At 37.7% G+C, this 19354-nt stretch overlaps 1 protein-coding gene across 1 annotated transcript in view; it reads right to left on the reverse strand.

Moving 5' to 3' along the window:
• Positions 1–19354, reverse strand: part of cd2ap (CD2-associated protein) — a 70885-nt gene that overhangs the window by 23566 nt on the left and 27965 nt on the right. The window contains exons 3-10 of the mRNA XM_084737254.1: positions 18238–18415; positions 15229–15329; positions 14398–14524; positions 12272–12462; positions 8028–8115; positions 7495–7589; positions 4984–5082; positions 2754–2807 (exon numbers count right to left, since the gene is read on the reverse strand). Of these exons, the coding sequence (XP_084593380.1) occupies positions 2754–2807; positions 4984–5082; positions 7495–7589; positions 8028–8115; positions 12272–12462; positions 14398–14524; positions 15229–15329; positions 18238–18415 (933 nt within the window). The remainder of the gene's footprint in view (positions 1–2753; positions 2808–4983; positions 5083–7494; positions 7590–8027; positions 8116–12271; positions 12463–14397; positions 14525–15228; positions 15330–18237; positions 18416–19354) is intronic.

Genomic DNA, 19354 nt, shown 5'->3' on the forward strand with positions numbered 1-19354 from the left:
ATTCTGCAGTGCTCTTTTCCTGTCAAACTCCAGCAGCATTTTGCAGACTAACAAAATAAATCAGACCTTAAATTGCCATGAGGGTGGATTGATAATGACTGAGTTTTCATTTTTGGGTGAACTATCCCTTTAATATGAAGATTCTGTTACTTAATTTTAATTCTAGTGTCTCACCAAAGTAACAAAATCATATGTAAACATTTTTTTTAACTTCTTGTATATTGTTAATATCACATTTAACCAGGAATGTAAAGATATCAAAAACTCACAGGATAATATCACCATGATAAAAAGTCCACAATACAATATTTAAAAAAGATAAACATTGACTTGGAAGAGTGTTACTTATTACATAATCAAACTGATTTGCGCTGCAGTTTTGTTTGTAACAAAACTGTTTTCCTTTTAACTCAAAGTTCTTCTGCTTGCCTTCTTTAATAAACTAAAATTAAAACAGCTAGCCATGACCTGAAAATGTTCAGAGGTGTCCAGAGTGTGTTATATCAGAGCAGTGGGTTTTTTCTTTCAGGATAACAGGCTGAACTTTATATTGACAGACAGCTGACAGTTATAAACAGCTGATCAACTTACACTCATTCTTGCTGGTTATTGCAAACCTGTCTAATATACAGTCTATGGCTCCAACTCACTATTTGGACTGCTGTACTTATTTAGGTGCAACGGCTACATGTTGCTCCTGTAAGGGGTTCTATCTACTGTGGAAAGTGGTGGGAGGAGAGGCACAGTAGAGCGAATGTCACTGCGATCTCGGTTTCAGACAGCGCATTTTGCACTATGCAACATTTCTTTTGCTCAGGCAGGCAGGTGTTGGGCACCACTTTCAAATTCTTGAAATGGCGAAGACCCAGATTATTACCCAGATTAAATTCAAACGCTTTCCCTTCGTCTTACCGAACAGTGTTGGGGTAGTTTGTGAAATTGCTGCTTTTTGACCTTTAATGACTTAGACTTCTTCGTCATTGTAATCTCTTTGCACCGCAAACAGAGTCAGAGATCCTGTGGGCCGAATCATCTGCAGTCATGGGCTGATTGCTGACGTCCATTAAATAAACAAGCCATTTACAATCCAGTCATATTAAATAACCCCAGAGGATCTTGCCAAACACTCATATTATATCATACACTCAAGAGTGGGGTATCTTCGCAATTAATAAACTATTATTTGTAGTAAGCAGACATTTTATTTTTTACAGTTGCTCAGAGTTCTCTTAATACTAATGAAAATACACATTTTTAAATCAATAACTCTTATTTAGCTTTGATTTAGGGCTACAGCTGACATGTTATGTTGAGAGGCATCAATATAATTTGAGAAATTTATCTAAAAATAGAAAGTTTCCCTGTACTCCTACTTTTTTTAAAACCATGAAGTGAGACAGGGGTCCTTGGGGCATAGCAAACCCTTTTTATGCCCGATTAAATCATGTTTTAGTGAAAATTTGATAGAGTTGACAGATTTTGAAGGATTTTTGTTTGAAGTTGTGATGGGTATTTTCTGGCACAGAGCAAGTATAGAAATTCAAAAAAGCAGACCAAACCATTTAATAAATTACATTTCTCATATATATGTAACTGCCAGAAGAATACATTTTCACAAAAAAAGAATGTAATTAGAGTGTTGGTATAAATAATAAAGGGTTTTTTGGCTTCCTTTGGCTTCATGTCTGAGGTTCATATAACAAGTTGGGTCAAATAATGGTAACAGCTGTAGCCTCAAAATGCTTAGAAGTCATAAACATCTAAACTGAATTACAAAATTAGACTGAACTGTCCCAGACGAAAACTAGACTAAAAAGTCTCCAGTTTTTGTTGAGTAACACTAACAAAAATCAAAACACTAAAATTTGACTGTCTAAGTCTAAGTCTGACCAAATGTACACAAAATTGTCGGTTCTGATTTTTTTTCTTAAGTGTAGTTTTTATTTTTTATTTCAGTCAGTTTTTGACACCTTTTATTTATTAGTTTTGTTTTAGTTAAATTAGAAATCTGTAATATATTTATTGTAATACGTCATAAAAAGACCACGATATGTCACAGATCAAGAAAACATGTTAAGTTGAAATACAGTCACGCTGTCCTTTGAAATTTCTATTCCAGGCAAGTTCAAATGAAAGCCAAATGTTCGCTGAGTGAGCCAGTGTCTGTTTATGAGTGGTAAGAAATCATTACTAATCTTGTAGAAGGAGTAGATGTTTATAACTGATAAATTGAGTGATATGTTAATGGAGTTTGGCAGGCAGCCAGTTACCTCAATGTCCACAGTGTGTATTTTCAGGTGTTCTAGCTTGTATATTTAATTCCTGTTTAATGGACGGTATGTGGCTCCTATTCGCTATCTACATATTGCTCCTTCATCTATAACCTCAATGTCGATCTTCAGTGTTATTGCCATGCAGAAGTTTTGACAGTTATTTTGAATTTAGGATTTGGTCTATACCATCCTTTTAAAGTTTGACTTCCTACCTTGGGAAATTCTTCATTTGGGATGTTCTGTAATCGCTAAATTCCTACCCTAAGGTAAAGTTTTTTTTTTTAAATACAGTTAGAAAACATATTTCTGTAGTACCAAAACTCCTAAATGTCATCCTAAAATGAGTTTAGATAGGATTTCAGACTGTATTGAGGCATCTGGAGCCACAGAAGCCCCTCAGGTGTGGGACCTGGTATCTGTGAAAGTGTAAATCAAATGAAAAACGCTCCCTCTCGTTGGTGTTTTTCCATCCCAGCTTACCTCTTCTGACTCCTGTTTAGGTGATGACTTCAATGACCCCCTCGACGTGAGCGTCTAAAAGAAGAACAGAATATAATAATGGGATATCATCTGTAAAAAAAAATATCTCAATTTACTTTCTGTGAGGACACCTCACAGGTCCTGGGTGGAACATGGAGAACATCAGGGATTAAAAATTAGTTAGCCGTCAGAACAGACACTTACACGGTTGGCTCAAACACTATTAACATGACCTGAGGCCCCCTCTAATAAACTGGTTCATCCGTCACTGAAGATGCCAGGAGGGGAATTCTCAGCAGTAAGCTCTTTACCCGCAGAAGCCATCTGGCTGATTATCAAGAGGCCTTATTATCCATGTGGAAAAGCCTTCATGAGAAATCAAACAGGATTTCTGCATTTGTGATGTGGAAAAGTTAAGCCGTGCTTACTGCTCCATAATATTCATTAGATGATGTAAGGTAACAGCACGCCATGTGTCAGGGTTGAGATAAAATGAGCGGTCTGAGGAAAGGATTCATTATGGTCTCACCCCTATGGAAGCACATTTCTGTCAGTGAGATGAAAAAAAAAAATCTCTAAATCATTATTAGGGCTGTAAAGAATAAGCAGTTGATTGATTATTAAATTAATCTCTTACATTTTTTTAGATTTCAGCTTCTTAAATGTGAATAGTTTGTGGTTTCTTGAGTCCTCTATGACAGTAAGCTGAATATCTCTGGGTTGTGGACAGGCTTGGGGTGTAATGGATTACAGATAAAAGATATAATCAGATTACAGATTCAATATATTACCATGCAGACTGCACACAGTTGCCAAATGGCCTCTAGTGAAAACATGCTTCACATTTTCTGTCTTTAAATCAGTCCATCAATCAATCAAGTATCAGCTGGACAAACTAGTAAACCTAATAATGAACATAAAACACTTATAGCTGCAACAATTATCAATCAACTGTTAAATTAATTTGCATCTATTTTGATAATTGATGAATCATTTTGAGTCATTTTTTCAGTATAAAGTCAAAATTCTCTGATTTCAGCTTCTTAAATGGGATTGTTTTCTGGTAACACTGATCAACATATCTCACCATTTTTGGACATTCTGTGGATCATGCAACTAATCAATTAATCAAAAAAATGATCGACAGATGAATCGATCATGAAAATAATCATTACAGGAAGGGCATGAAGAATAGGATCAAACATGACGTGTGTCCATATGATCCACATGTTTTGTGCCAATTTTTCAACTGAGTTTATTGCGGCAGGATTAATTAATTGTGTCATAATTTTTTGTCATGTATTAATTAAAAATATAATAGATTTCTCTGATTTCAGCTTGTTAAATGTGAGTATTCTCTGGTTTCTTTACTCCTCTCTGACAGTAAACCGAATATCTTTGAGCTCTGAATAAAACAAGACATTTGAAGACATCATCTTGAGCTTTGATCAACATTTTTCACCATTTTATGTACCAACACCTGATAGATTGAGAAAATAATGGGCTGATTAATCAAAACACTACTCAGTCAGAAATTCAAAAGTGATGGAAAATAACCAAGTCACATTACTTCAATATTGTAATACTTGGATTAGGTTACAAACTACATTTTGTTAACTGTATCATTTAAAAGTAACCCTCCAAATCCTGCGTGTAGATGAAACAAGATATCTGAGGATGTTACATTGAGCTCTGCAATTAGAATTCTCATTATGACAAACTCTCAGGAAATAATGACTTCATATCTCAAAATAATGAGCAAGTATCTCAAGATGATACTTTATGAGATGAGACACTACATCAATATACTAAGATGCTATACGCCATTATTTTGAAAGAGTTTCTCATTATTCTGAGAAAGTTTCTCACTATAATGAGTTATAGCACAAGATCTTATCAAATTGGCAGACCCTATCCAACCTTATTCTCGATCTATCTTATGATTACCGTTCATCTATGGGCTGCAACTAACAATTAGGCTCATTGTTGGACAATCATTTGGTCTATACAATGTCAGAAAATGCTTGAAGATGCCCATCACAATTTCCCAGCCCACAGTGATGTCATTAAGAGTCATTAAGTTGCCTGTTTTGTGTGATGAACTGTCCAAAACTCAAATCCTCAGAACTGAGAATCTGGGACTGATGTTTTCACTTAAAAATGACTTAAACAATTCAAGACTGATCAAAATAGTTGCCAGTAACTTGTTTTGTTCAGTCTCTGATCTCACCTCTTTCTCCGCTTCAGTCACCATGGTGACAAAGTTGTCAGGAAAGACTCCTTCTTTGCCCCCGATCTCCCCTCGCCACCAGCCGGGCTCACCTGTGTCCTGTTAGAAATCAAATTAAAAAATGGTGAATGTCGCTAACACTCAAGTAAGCAAGAAGAGTCCCTCTCATGTTAGCAGGGAGGAATAAACAACTCTGATCATTTTACAGACACTTCTATAAAGTGTCCACTAGATGGCGGTAGCTTTCTGGAATCACCTTGGCAGGGAAACTGGGGGACTTATGTTCATGTGTCACCACTGCTGTGAAACAACAACAACAACCCCTGAGTCACAGTCATCATTCCTCGACAACATGTCAGAGGCAGCTGAGCTGAGCCAGCAGAGTCTGGCTGGTTGTCATGTAATCGTTTCTTCCTGAATGACAGTGACTCTACAGGAGGGACTCAGGGGCAATTCTCTGGATTAAATCCGTGAACTCAGAGGACCAAAGGGGGGCTTTACAAAAACACAGAGGTGTCACAGGAAGATACCAAACTACGGACAGTGAGCAGTTTTAGTGGAAGCACTATAATGTCATAAGAAATTATTAAAGTGACAAAAAACAAAGCCCAAATGCCTTAAGAAGTATAAAAGAAAGAAATTATGGAAAATCTTCTTCCTCTCTCAGCGTCAAGAGAGCCATTACCTCCTCACACGTAAGTCCTTCAGTAAGTCTAAGAGACAAATGCTGGACACGTGCCCTCTACTGTTGCAACACAGGTTTAACTCTGTATTTACTGAGACAACTTTGGAAAACAACAACAACAACAAAAAAAAGAAATCTATTTGTGTGGACTCTCATTTAAAACTTCAGAGCGTTTTAGAATAATCTTTCTTGTGATCAGAACATATATCTTCTGTTTATTTCTTATCATTCTGATTAGACGTACGTATGAAAAGTGCAGAATTTCATGATTTTCATGATTTTGGTTCTACAATTCAAACCCTGAATTTGATGCCTGCGACATGTTCTAAAAAAAACTGAGTATGTTTACCACTGTGTTACATCACTCTTTCTTTTAACAACACTCTGTAAGAGTTTGAGAACTGAAGACACTGCAGGCAGGTCAGTCTAGTACCTGAGCTCTTTTACTATGAAGCCACACAGTTGGAACATGTGCACACTGTGTGTTGACATTGTCCTGCTGAAATAAGCAGGGACGTCTCTGAAAAAGACGTCGTCTGGATGGCAGCATTCGTTCAGCATTAATGAGGCCTTCACAGATGAAGCCATGATGCCAGGGGCAATAACACACCCCCATACCATCACAGATGCTGACTTTTGAAGTTGGTAATAATCAAGATGGTCCTTCTCCGTTTTATTCCAGAAGACTCGATGTCTATGACTTCCAAAAACCGAGATTGATGATACTGTCACCTGTTATCCATTCACCATTAACCTTTTAAATGTTCCAAACAGGTATTTTTTGAAAAGGTCTTGCAAATAACTGCATTCTGGTTTTACTCAGCGCCCCAACTACATGCCAGTGTCGAAGAAAAAAGAGCACTTGGAGGAGTCCTCGGACTAGGACAGGCTGGGCTATTAGACAGACAGTTAAAATCAGTTCTGCAGTCGTGAGCGAGAACAGAGGATGACATAAGACAACCAATCTAACAGGTTAGTTGAGCTGCATCACGGCTCAGTGCTTTCGTCCTGTTCTCTGGTTGAGACGTTCAGTTCTTGTGAGAGAATTGACTCGCTCTCTTCACTGAACTTTTGTACTGTTCCCAGCTGGTTTGTCTTTAAATCATTTAATTCCACAATGGCAACGCATGAAGTAGAATTGTGCAGTATCTATTTTTTCATCCTGCACTGACGTTTTGCTGAGTTTTATGATATATATCAGCATATGTGTTAAAAACCAAAATGTAAAAGCTTAGCTGCTGATGATAGAAGTCACTGCAGTATGTATGGTATGGTGTAGCCAATATTTCTGAGTCTAATATGCAATTAGTCCACTTATACAAGTGTTGCTGATTTAACTATCTATGACCCATAGAATAATGACTAAGCATCCTTCTTCCACAGATTGTTTCTGGAGAACCTGATGACACTTTACAGCGGCGAACAGCGACACATCAGAGGGCTAAACAGAGATTATGTGAAGGTGACAAACTGGCAAAATTACATGGTTAATAAACTGCTTTTGTATTTCATCTCAAGATATATTATGTGGTAATATTCATTATTCCATAACTAGTCATTAACTGATTGGCCTGCACACCTATAGAGCACAAATGACCAGACAATTATTTATTTTTTACCGCCAAATAATTATTCTGTTGGCTAAGTTCCCTGTTTTAATAAATCCATTTCATTTTATATTTTTATTTTCCAACAATATAAAACAGTTGCAACTTCTACAGTATGTCGGAGATAATTAAAATCAAACCTTCCGGAGTTCTAAATATTCTGGTACATTGTAATATCTTGCTACGACCACAGCCGTGAATGAAGCAGTGAAACCGTACCTTGGTCAGGATGTGGATGAGGTCGCCCTCTTTAATGCTCAGCTCGTCCTCGTTCGTAGCCTCGAAAGCAAATGTGACCTTACAGTACTCTTTTGCTGAGGGAACAGAAATGACAAGTCTTGACAACAATGTATGGACTGAAGAACGCAAGGAAAGCAAACAGAGCACACAAGATGAACATGTACACAGCTACTTGTTATTCAAATAAGCACACAGATGAGCTTAAATGTCTTAAAACTGCTACATCTGACATCCCATCATATCTCCCAAACACACATACAAAGGCTAACAAATCACTACAATTCTTCTGAAACATTTCACATCCGTTTTCAGTATTTGAAAGTGCTGTTTCATCACATCCAAACTGAAGAGTGGAGCTGTAACTAACAACAGATGCAAATCATGCTAACTCGCCAACTTCACAAGTAAAACACAAACGATTTCCTCTCACACTGACGACGACCTGGTGACATTAAAGCACACTTCACACGCATTAGAACAAGCTTTTTCAGTTCTTTTCACAGTGTTTTTACCTTTGGATTTGCTGTCTCCGTCTACTTTCTGCGAGTCTGTCATGTTGGGATGGGCGGGCTTTGCAGCAGATGGTAATGATGGGATTGGCTAAAATGAAGCAAACCATACAGATGGAAATGATTTATCGCACATGATGAGTGGATATGTGGCTTCATGTGGACGGGTCCTGTCTGTGAGACAGCTTGTGTGGGATCATCTGATCATGACTCTGTGCTATTAAGTAGAAATGTTAATGAATGACACTGTTAATTATGAGGTTAGCAGGTAGAGACAGTAGATAAGATGGAAAGAAAGAATAATTACTGAAAGAAAGTGAACAGCGACACACAGAAGGCTTGTATCTCGTCTGCTTTACAAGGAATGTCTGATGTTAAACTTAGAAGTGATGACTAATGAGTCACAGGCAAAAAAAAAAAAAAAGACTACATGGAAATAAAAAGGAGTACTGATATGCTGTGGTACTAACAGGAATGAATGCAGAGTATTAGGTTTAACTTGCTGAAAGTACCAGACAGGTGCAGGGCTCGTACAGCTTTTAAAGACTAACATTCAAGCACTTTCACATAGGCCTGTCACAATAATTATGTCACCGCTGTATTGGTCAGGTTATATATCATTTATTACATGTTTTTTTGAATACTTGATTCTGATTGGTCAATTATAGCATTCACAGGTCTGTCATTTCTTTGTTGCAGACCATTGCTATGTATAAAAGACCAACCGTGAGACACAATTCTGATCATAGACTCTGGAGGAACAATAAAATCATTATTAAATCAGTAAAATAATTTTCAAATGAATATTTTGTGTCAAATTATTGAAATGTTTTGGTACTAATCATGTAATAAGCAGGAAAATGTACAGTGAGCAGGTCGATTAGTGAAGTGAATTTTCAATACTTCTCCATTTAAAAAGGAAAATAAGTGTGAAAATATTTAATTTATTGACACTTTGTATGTTTACTGGACATAGTGAACATACGCAGCATGTGTACTGTACTGAATTCACTGCTAGTGCACATCTTCCAACTGAGACCTGAGAGGACAGCAAAGAGGACAAAGAAATTGCCAACTGCCTATTGATGGCCTGATGATAGTCGCTGGGAAAATGTTGACATATTGCCCAACTCTTCTGGTTGTGCTGCTTCTGTCCTCTCAGCTGCTGCTTGAATTTAAAGTTCATATCTCTCTGAAAAGGTGTACTTGCATTATTAGGCCATTATATTGTCATATTAGTGGCATAAAATGGTGTTAAAATGACAATAATATGGTTTAGCACAAAGACTGCAAAGATCATAAATCCTCCAATAAAACTGGTTATCATAACAGGAATATTGTCATGGTACCTAAGCCCAAAATTTCAAGACTCACAAAGATTTTAGCATCACCTCTAAATTGTTACTAGGGCTACACAGTATTTAAAAAACAACCATACTGCAATATGATTAATGATTAGTGGGAATATCATTTGTGCATCACTATTTTCACTTTCACAGAAAAACAAGTAAAATCATGATGATGTAATGTTTGTTGGGGTCTGTACCAAACAAACAAGTTTTATTACATCTGGAGAAGAAGATTTGCATCTCTGTAGCACTTCAGTACTTTATTATAATGCTGTTTTGTCACACATCTGACCTTTGTCAAAATTTGCAGCTTCAGTGATTTCGATATTGTTTTAAGTAATTATGCAGCTGTAAATGGTGTTAGAAATGCAACTGCAAAAAATTAAAATTTGCAGAATTCCTTTATATCCAAAGCAAGCAGTATACATGTGTATATATATATATATATATATATATATATATATATATATATATATATATATATATATATGTGTACATATATATATATATATATATATATATATATATATATATATATATATATATATATATACCATGAGCTTGGATTCTATGTTTTGATCATAATTATTTAATGCTTCCTAATTTTGACCCCAGGAGACAAGCAAATATGATGAAGGGATTGCCTCATTTTAAGTATCAAAATATTTTTGGTTTATATGAGTTGACTGTATAGATGAAACACCAGATTATATTGAAATATTTCAAATTCAAACATTTTCCTAACCTTGAAAACATACCTTAAAATTAATTAGGCCTTTTAAGACTTTGTACGAACCCTGCAGGTGTATAACAGAACTTTTCAGATTAACAGGAAAAAAAAAAAAGGTCGAAAATCGAAAATGTCACAAGCAGGAAGCTTTATGTCCTGGAAACTACTGCAGGCAGAGGGGAGAGCAGTAAGTGGATCATATGGGCTGATCGAGGCCGAATGGAGGAATCCTGTGAAGAGGAGAGTGTGAGAGCATGCGACATGTGGTGGTAACGTGAGGAGTGGAGGAGAGTGAAGGAAGCCGTGTTAGTGGTGAAAGAGAGTGTGAGGGCTGTCGTGAAGAGGAGAGAGAGGGAAAAGAGGGGACAGTTTCAGAACAGAGTTACAGGCTAAACCGATTCAGCTGTGAGCCTTTGACAAGTTGGGAAGAGATCCAGTCAGAATAAAAATAAAATAATATATACTATAATAGCTTTCATCGTCCTCAAACTCAAACGAAAATGTAACAAAAAGAGGAATGCACCTTTGAAAAAATGCAGGAAGAAAGAAGCACACAGCAGAGTACACAGTAAAACTGAAACAATTCAAATGATTAAAATATGAATGAAACTACATTTGCTGTCAAAATGAACACCGTTGTGCTGATGACAGCGAGACGAGTGTATTCACAACAAACAGAAGTTTCCCGTCAATCTGGGTACGTTCCTTCAGTGTGGACAGTAAACAACAGAACTCTCAAAAGGTGAATCTGTGTCAGGCTGACCCAGGAAATCTGTTTACTTAGCCTGCCGCAAATTAAAGTTTTGCATCACCACGATGAATTTTTATGTACCAACCCTACAGATGTAAACAGTCCAGCTACAGTTCATCTGATTTACCTAAGATGCTGCTAAATCAGATGTGATGTCAGACTGTTGAGGCTGAGTGAGGAAATATTACACAGCCTCATGTCATCAGCTCAGCAAAAACAACTCAAGTTAAATGAACTGTTAGATCTACTGTGTGTTCTAAATGCATTAGACTGGATTATTTCTACAAACAGGCCTGATTAAAAATCCTCTGACTGGCTGCCTCATCATATCACAGTGGATCAGAGCTGATGTGTGTGATTAAAAGTCAGTGAGAATACACATGAAGGGCAGGAGACCGAAGAAGGGAAACAAGAAAGGTACAGTCTGCTTGTGTTGTGGAGCTGAACCAACAGCTACTGTGAAATAACTTGATAATCTATCATTTCATTTGTTGCCATGTTCTTCCACATCACTGCATTGTGTAAACTGGTCGTTAGTTTAGTTTGAAGTGTTTTTATCTGTTCTGAAGAGCTAAGCTGGAAGGACTTGTAAAGATGAAAAGTGACAGAAATGGTTGTGTCATAAACAACAAAAAAGACACTAGAGAGAACTTCTTTCTCACCTCCACACAGCTGTCTAAGTGGCATTTTAATGCATGACTGGCTTTTGTCTCTCACGCTCACAAAAACCAGAAACACTAAGTTTAGACCTGCTTTTTCCCAGATGTTCAGTTTCAGATACACTTTCTTCTGCCACAGCGGTCAGTCTGCAATGATATTTTTTGCACCTTTGAAGAAGAAGGCCTTAAAATACATATTGCATTAGCCAAACCACAAACTTACTGGAATCCTTTGCAAGAAAGAAAAAATTAAATTTAACCATTTTAAGAAGGCTGCCACTCAGCAAATATCCTCCCTACATGAACAATTTCAAATTAATTGATCTTGTCAGCACTTCATCTACACCGTAATACTGTAAAACTAAGACACGGATTGCCTTTTGTTTGCTATGCACACATCTCTGAAAATACAGTGTATGCGTAATTGTTTATAAAGGAATTTCTGTCAGAAGATTTCATGTCTTTCTGCACATTTAAACTGAAAAATATTAGTCTTATCAAACAGAAAAAGAATAACCATACTGAATCCTAATCTGTCAAGTTTTAAAAGTTTTAAATGGTTTGGTAAATTCACTTTTCAATACAGTTCTGCTGCTCTAAAAATATTATATAAAACACGTTTTCAATTTTTTTTTTTTACATTAAAATGTCTTAAAATATTTGATATCTCCACATGGATGGGCTTGTTTTCTCAGTCAGAGAGGGATTTATGTTTTGTTTCTTTCATTAACGTTGCTAATATTTGATGCAACACTTACTTTCTCTTTTTTTTCTTCTTTCTTCTCCTCTGTCTCGGGGCTCGGCAGTCGCACCTTTAGTTTGACCGAGCCTTGACTGAAAATGTCTCCGAAGCCGACGCCTCGGATCTTCTTGGGCTGGGCGATCACTCCGTTTCCTGCGGCGGGTTGAGGCGACGTGGGGGTGGCGGTGCTTTCCATCCCACTTCCATCTGAGAAGCAGATACAGAACAGGGTGAGCAGAGGGTGAGTTAATCCACATCTTACTTCTTTACTCCTGTTGGAATACTGCACAGGACAGGATACACGACTTGGAAAAGACAGTTTATTCCCCTTTCAGCCACTAGAAGGTGCTAAAATTGTGTGTGTGTTAACAAAGATTTATAAGACTCCCAAATATGTGAATGAAAGGATTCATTCAGAATAAACTGAGCAACAGCTTTGATGAACGACAGATGCAAGATGAGGAACTATTATACTATATACTATATTTCCTCATATTATAGAGTTCAAATGTAGTCATACGATATCTAACCTCAAGCTATGGATAAACACACACACACACACACACACACACACACACACACACACACACACACAGGCAGAACTGCTGTAGCTCCCAGTCATAAACTAAACAGTCAAAGGGCTTAAAATCTTCTAACTGCTGACTGAAGTTCTTGTTGAGGCTTGTTTCAGCTGTGCTACAATCACAGCCCAGCAGCTCCATTACTGCACTGACAAGAGATTAATGGCCATGATGAAAAAAGAACAACATTAACAAACTGGTTAGAAATTCTCTGCACAAATAATTCTCAAATATCTCAACCACAAAATCCGTGTCTGAAGTAGAACTAACGGTGAAGCACCTACTGCAATGTCACCACGCCTGCCAGATGCAACCAGCAGACATTTCTCAAGGTCTTGATAAAGTGGTATTGTATTGTGTCGTCTCATTTTTCCTGAATGTGCAAATAATAGTATAATGACATCGTTACTGAGCAATAAGCAAACAATAAATGGGACGATAAATCCAAACTTCTCTGTTTAAATATTCTTATTTATTTAAAACATTGTGTTTTTTTATTTAGAACGTTTTGTTGTTAATTTAGGAAATTTTTTATTTATTTAGAACATTTTGTTATTATTTGGAACATGTTATTATTTAGAACATTTTATTTATTTCGATAATTTGGTTATTTATTTAGAACTTTAATTATTTACACATTACAAACAACCAGGGGGCTTCACAACAATTTAACAGATACAGAATCTATATTTCTAGATAAACTCAGAAAAGGTGAAATTCTCACACTTCATGAAAATCAGCTCAGATATAAGTGAGTTACAGTCACTTTTGTAGAGAAATTGGCATCTCTCATTTGTTGACTAGCAAACCTTAAACATTTCAATCATTTCACCAAGTAGGTACACGACACAGAATGCAGTCAAACAAACAAAACGAGGATTTTTTTCATCTTGTATTGTGCCTTACTTAACATGGATTATAAAATATGAGGAATAGAATAAATAAGCATACGCTCCAGTTTTAAAATAAAACAAAGCTTTTCTATGGATGTCAGTTTTTGAGCCATGACAAAGGCCCAAATGTGGCCTCCAAGACTGTTGAAGACTTATGGTCACTACCGGCTGCTTAAAACAGAGTCAGTAGTCGGTATAATATAGGTTTTATATTGGTTTTTCAAAAACTCTGAATCACTGCAACCATGACCACGAGGTCCTAGAGCGTACAGTTATAAATGTGCACAAAAGTTTTGGGCTGATATGTCCAGTAGTGTGCAAGATTACCTACAGACAGTAGTTTCAGCCCTGTTGGTCAGTCACACACGACCTATGACACGATCTCTTCCAAGAGAAAGTAATCATGTCTGCCACCTAAATTTTAATTCACTACTACTGCCATAGTTCTTGCACAGTGTTCTTGAAAGAGAAGTATTAAAGGTGCTCTACAGCCCTTACATAACATATCAGTCTAAGAACAAGAAAAACGGCCTTATTGCTGAACTGCCTTGAACTATGCTTTGATATTGTGTCTAACCAAACAATACACCTTCTCCTGTGGGTTTTTTTTTCCTCAGCTGCACCCTTCACACTAATGAGGCCCTGCTTGTTTGCTGCGGTTCTCTTACCAGCCTCGTCTGCTGCCGTGTCGTTGGACTCTGCGTCCTCTCCTGCTGCGTCCAGCTCTTTGACGAAGTTGGAGGGAAACAGCCCGGACTTGCCGTTCACGCAGCCACTCCACCAGCCCTCTTCAACCTGCACACACAAGATAATCACTAAATCATCGGATATGGAAATATGATTTCTTTTTTTTTCTTTTTTTTTTTTTTGGGTGGAGCGATGTTTTAGGTTTGAGAGTTCTGCTAAAATTCTCTCTGGTGCCACTGATGCTAAACATATACAGTTACAGTAGGTGTTCTTGATATATGACATAAAACACAATATGCAACAAATTTCACACTCAGATATATAAAACCTGTATAATCCCATTGTTCTTAATAAAAAAATAGCAATTAGTAGCAACAATTAGCATGTTATAGACTAATTTTGACATTTTAATACATGTACATGATGTGTTTCTTGTTCAAAGGTCATCACAGTCACATTTCTCCTTCAACAGACTTATTATTAACGTTTCTTGTTTCGTACACTCTCAGTGCTGTCTGCTGCACAGTCTCTTACATGTTATGACTTGCCAGCAGCACTAATAACCACCTAACTGTTGGTGTATCTTCAGTGGTTAAATACATTAAGTGGTTGTAATATTACACCTACGCCAGCATGTCTCAAATTAAACAGCAAAAACTGAAGCCTGGCGTCGTGTTTATCCCAAAATACTAATTAAAGAGGCCAAGGATGATGTACAAGTCCTTGGAAGCTGCACTCCAAAAGGAAACAGTTCTACCAGAAGGTGCTTAGGTAGATATACTGGGTAGATATACTCAAAGTCTGTCACGTACCTCTTCTGTGATTTCTATTATGTCTCCGACCTTCAGCTCCAGCTCATCTTCGTTCATCGGCTGGTACTCGAACAGCACCTTGCACTGCCTCTTCTTCGGCTCTGTGAGAGGCGGGTCAGAAAGCAGGAGATAAGTCGACCAACCAGCTGCGTGGCCTCACACATGCCAGTCAGAGTGTTTGTTTTGATCTAATGCTCGCTGTGTGTATGGGCACGTCTCCTGTCTCCTCCAGAATGTTGGGGGGAGCTAAGACAGGTGAGAAAGAAAACAAGGTGGAGAACCAGGAAGTGGGAGGGAAAGAAAGAACCCTCCCCAAGAGGAACCCTGGGACTTTTCTGCAAGGTGATCCTTGACACGCCCTGCTGAACAAGCAGAGCCACACAGAAAATGGAACAACCAACAGACAAATGGGGTCTAAATGAATATGTCAAAAAAATTAGGGTGGTACAATTAGTCTAATATTAATCTCTAACACAATTTTGGCTCCCCACAATTAAATGAACTCGACTGACTGCTATTTCTGCTGCACATCCAATCAAGTGTTTCAACAGCCAGCCACCCTGCTGCTGCTGCAGCCTGTGTAAAATGTCCTGGATGTTGCGGCTACAGTCCAAAGAAGAAGAGTAACTTGTTGCTTTTACTGAACACGGCACATCTGTGACATGGTTTTATCCATCCTCCACATGGCTGCGTGTCCCACCAGCAGCATTTCAGAAGCGGAACGCTTTGCCCACCTGATTATGCTGACATGCTCAGATTGTGTTGATTTGGTCCTCCTTCCTTGGCGTTTGTGCGTCTACCATGGATAAGCAGGCTATGTTGTCAAATTTTTGTCTGCTTTTATGATATATTTTGAAAAGTGACCGGATTCTCTGTGCTGTTCCTGTCTCTGACTTCCTGCCCGCTCAACAGGGAATCCATCAAAAACAGACTCAGCGTGTATTTGAAGTGGAGTGGACAGCAGCGTCTGGGACACGCTGTAGCACTGCTGGTGGAATCAGCAAGCAGCTCCGGGGTCCCTAATGCGGCGCAGCGGTGGAATCAAGCCATAATATACAACAGATAGCAGACGGGCAAAATGAAAATTAAACATTTGAAGCAGATGGCACAAAGGTAGTCCCTTAAAACGGATCATGATCCTTTTTTTGGAAGTTAGGATGTTAGCGATTTGTTATAAATCAATTAACTGCCAATAAGAATGTAACCAATTTCCGATGTATTACCCAATAATGCACGTTTTGTATACCAGTCTCCAGAGCTCACAGGTTTTCTCATGACTTGTTAGTCCAGAAATGGCAGTACCTGTGCCCTACTTGATTTGTTTGGCAGAGCCATTTGTTGAATAAGGACAGGTGAACAAGAACAGCAGTTTCAAGCGAGAGCTTCAATTGTTTTATTATTCTGCTCATTTAAATTGTTTGTAGAGCTGCAAACGATTAATCAATTAATCGATTATTAACTTAACCAGCAGCTACTACTACTTGGTTTGAGTAATTCCTTAACAGAAAGTCAAAATTTGCAGATTTCAGCTTCATAAATGTGAATATTTTCTGGTTTCTTTACTCTTCTCTTCACAGTAAACTGAATATTTTTGAGTTGTGAGTAAAATAAAACATTTGAGGATGTCATCTTGGGCTTTTTAAAACAAAACAATTTTCTGACATTTTAAAACAATCATTAATCAAGGAAATAATGAATGGATTAATCAACTCTGTAAATAATCATAAGCCCTTACTGTTTGTACTTCAGAAATTAACATAAGTTGTGATGCTTAAGTTATTTAAGTAAGACTTGAGTTTTACTTACTAATTCCTAATTAACTGATTGTTGATGTTTAACGTGGTCACCTGTTGGTTAATGAAACTGCAGAAAATTTGCAACCCTGTTAGGAGGTTATTTTTCTGGATTTAGGGTGTGTAATGTTAAGCAAGAACAAATCATTTACAGAGTGGATAAGATTTGTGTCTGTGCCACAAAGCCACACCGCGAATTTTGTAAGCACCTGAAAAAACACAAACTGCAGCACGATGACTAAATGAAGGCCAAGAAGAACAACACTGCTAACGATATCTCACTGAATCCCCGTCCCTGTTCAGCATCAACTCAGGCATTTATAACAGCGACACTGTACAGCGGGTCATCGTATCAATGTAGCACAATGTGAAAATGATAACTTTGCTCTGTTGATTTAATTTTAAGTGAAATGTGTTGGTGCTGTGAATTTATATTTTGCTTCTAGGAGATTTACTGCAGGGCTGCAACTAGCAATTCATTTCATCATAGATTAACCTGTCAATTATTTTCTCGATTATTCAGTTAGTTGTTTGGTCCATGAAATATCAGAAAGAGGTGAAAAATGTTGACCGGTGTTTTCCAAAGCCCTAGGTGATGTCCTCAAATCTCTTGTTTTGTCCACGGCCTCAAGACATGTAATTTACTATCATGAAGTAGAACACAAGCCAGAAAATATTCAGATTTAGGATGCTAGAATCATTTTTTATTTATGTTTTACTTTTTTCCTTGAAAATGGCTCAAACCGATTGATAGATTAATCATTGCAGCTCTAACTTGCTGTGAATACAGACCGGTCTTATTTTGATGCACAGAATTGATCAGCAATGTAGCATGACAGTGAAAGCATCTAAATGTTTATTTAATGGTGAGGCTCGACAATATTTTGGGCCTTAAGTCAATGGCCTTAATTGTGCGACCCTACTATAGTGTTTACGATTTAATTCTTCCCTGAACTTAAGCTCTGTGCTGGGGAATCCGCTTTGAAAGAACAGAAACATAGTAACAGTAGCTAGGTAGGAGAAGACAAAGATAAATCTGCACTCGTGATAAGATCTTTGAGCAAGACAGGACCCAGCACAGGTATGCAACACACACATGCATATGCATGAGAGGGCACATGAGCTCAAAGACAGTTCAAGTATTTGAGGCTAACTATGACTATTACTTACAGGTATTATTTCACCCAAACACACACACATAAAAACAGCATCTTACTCTTAGCAGCTGCTGGCGGCTGAGGCTGGAAGCCACCAGTCGGAATGCCGATAGTGCTCATCCTCTGAACCAGGTTGGCCACGTTCCCCGCACTCTTCTCTCGCCTCTGAGGCTGAGAGGTCTCCTCCTTTGGCTCGCTCTTAGTCTCCTTGACCTCTTTGGAGTCCTTCTTCACTTCCTGAAAAAAAACACCCGGCAAACAGTAATGAGTGGGGGTCACTTAAGTGTCTCTAACAACAAGATGTCAAACAAAATATTCTGCATTTGTGGTTTATTTTCTTAATTCAACTTCAAATATACAGAAATACTGAATTCTGCTGCTGCTCATTTTAATTATTTAGAGAACAGACCTTCCAAAAATGAAATCAAGAAAGTGGATTGAAGATAAAGTTTTATTTCACTCACAGATTAAATTTAGACTCGCAGACAAATGAAATTTCACACCCACTGTTTTGGCCGTGGCTTTATTATTATGTAACAGCATGAGCAGCTGCTTGGAGTGCCTGTTAGGTCAGCGCCTAACAATATTTTCATTGGTTGTGAGTCGATTTTTTTCTTATAAGTTAGGAAAACACACACAGGGCTCAAGCATAGAGCATATTAAAACCCAACACTCATATCTTGAACCCCCAAGAACACATAACCTAAAAAACATGGACTGGACTTGACTAGGATCACATGAAGGTAACTGTCTTAAAGTCTGTGAAAAATATATTTTGGTTTCCTTTTGTCTTTTAATCTTTTTTGCAAGTGAACCGATCTGGTTGTTACAAGAGAGGATTGAACTTAACTATCTGTAGAACTGGAAGTGAATATTATTTTGTTTTGGGGATTTACTGAAGCAGAAAACATGGACTGGCTTTTCTGGGAGACAGTTTAATCTGTTTTTGTTTCTTTTTTTTTGCCTGCACATGAACATTATTGCACCTTTCTGAACTGGAAGAAATCTGCTGTGGTGTTTTGTTGTTTGTTGGTGTGTACAACCACTACTATGTTTAGCTTTTGGGCATGAGTTCAAGATACGAGTGTTGGGTTTTAATGAGCTCCATACTTGAGTCCTGTGTGTGGTTGACCGCCTTAAAAAATACTGACTCACTCCTCAGGATTGAGTACCAAA

Source organism: Lutjanus erythropterus, chromosome 15 (assembly GCF_056507025.1).
Source record: "Lutjanus erythropterus isolate fLutEry1 chromosome 15, fLutEry1.hap2, whole genome shotgun sequence".
Lineage (NCBI taxonomy): Eukaryota > Metazoa > Chordata > Actinopteri > Lutjaniformes > Lutjanidae > Lutjanus > Lutjanus erythropterus.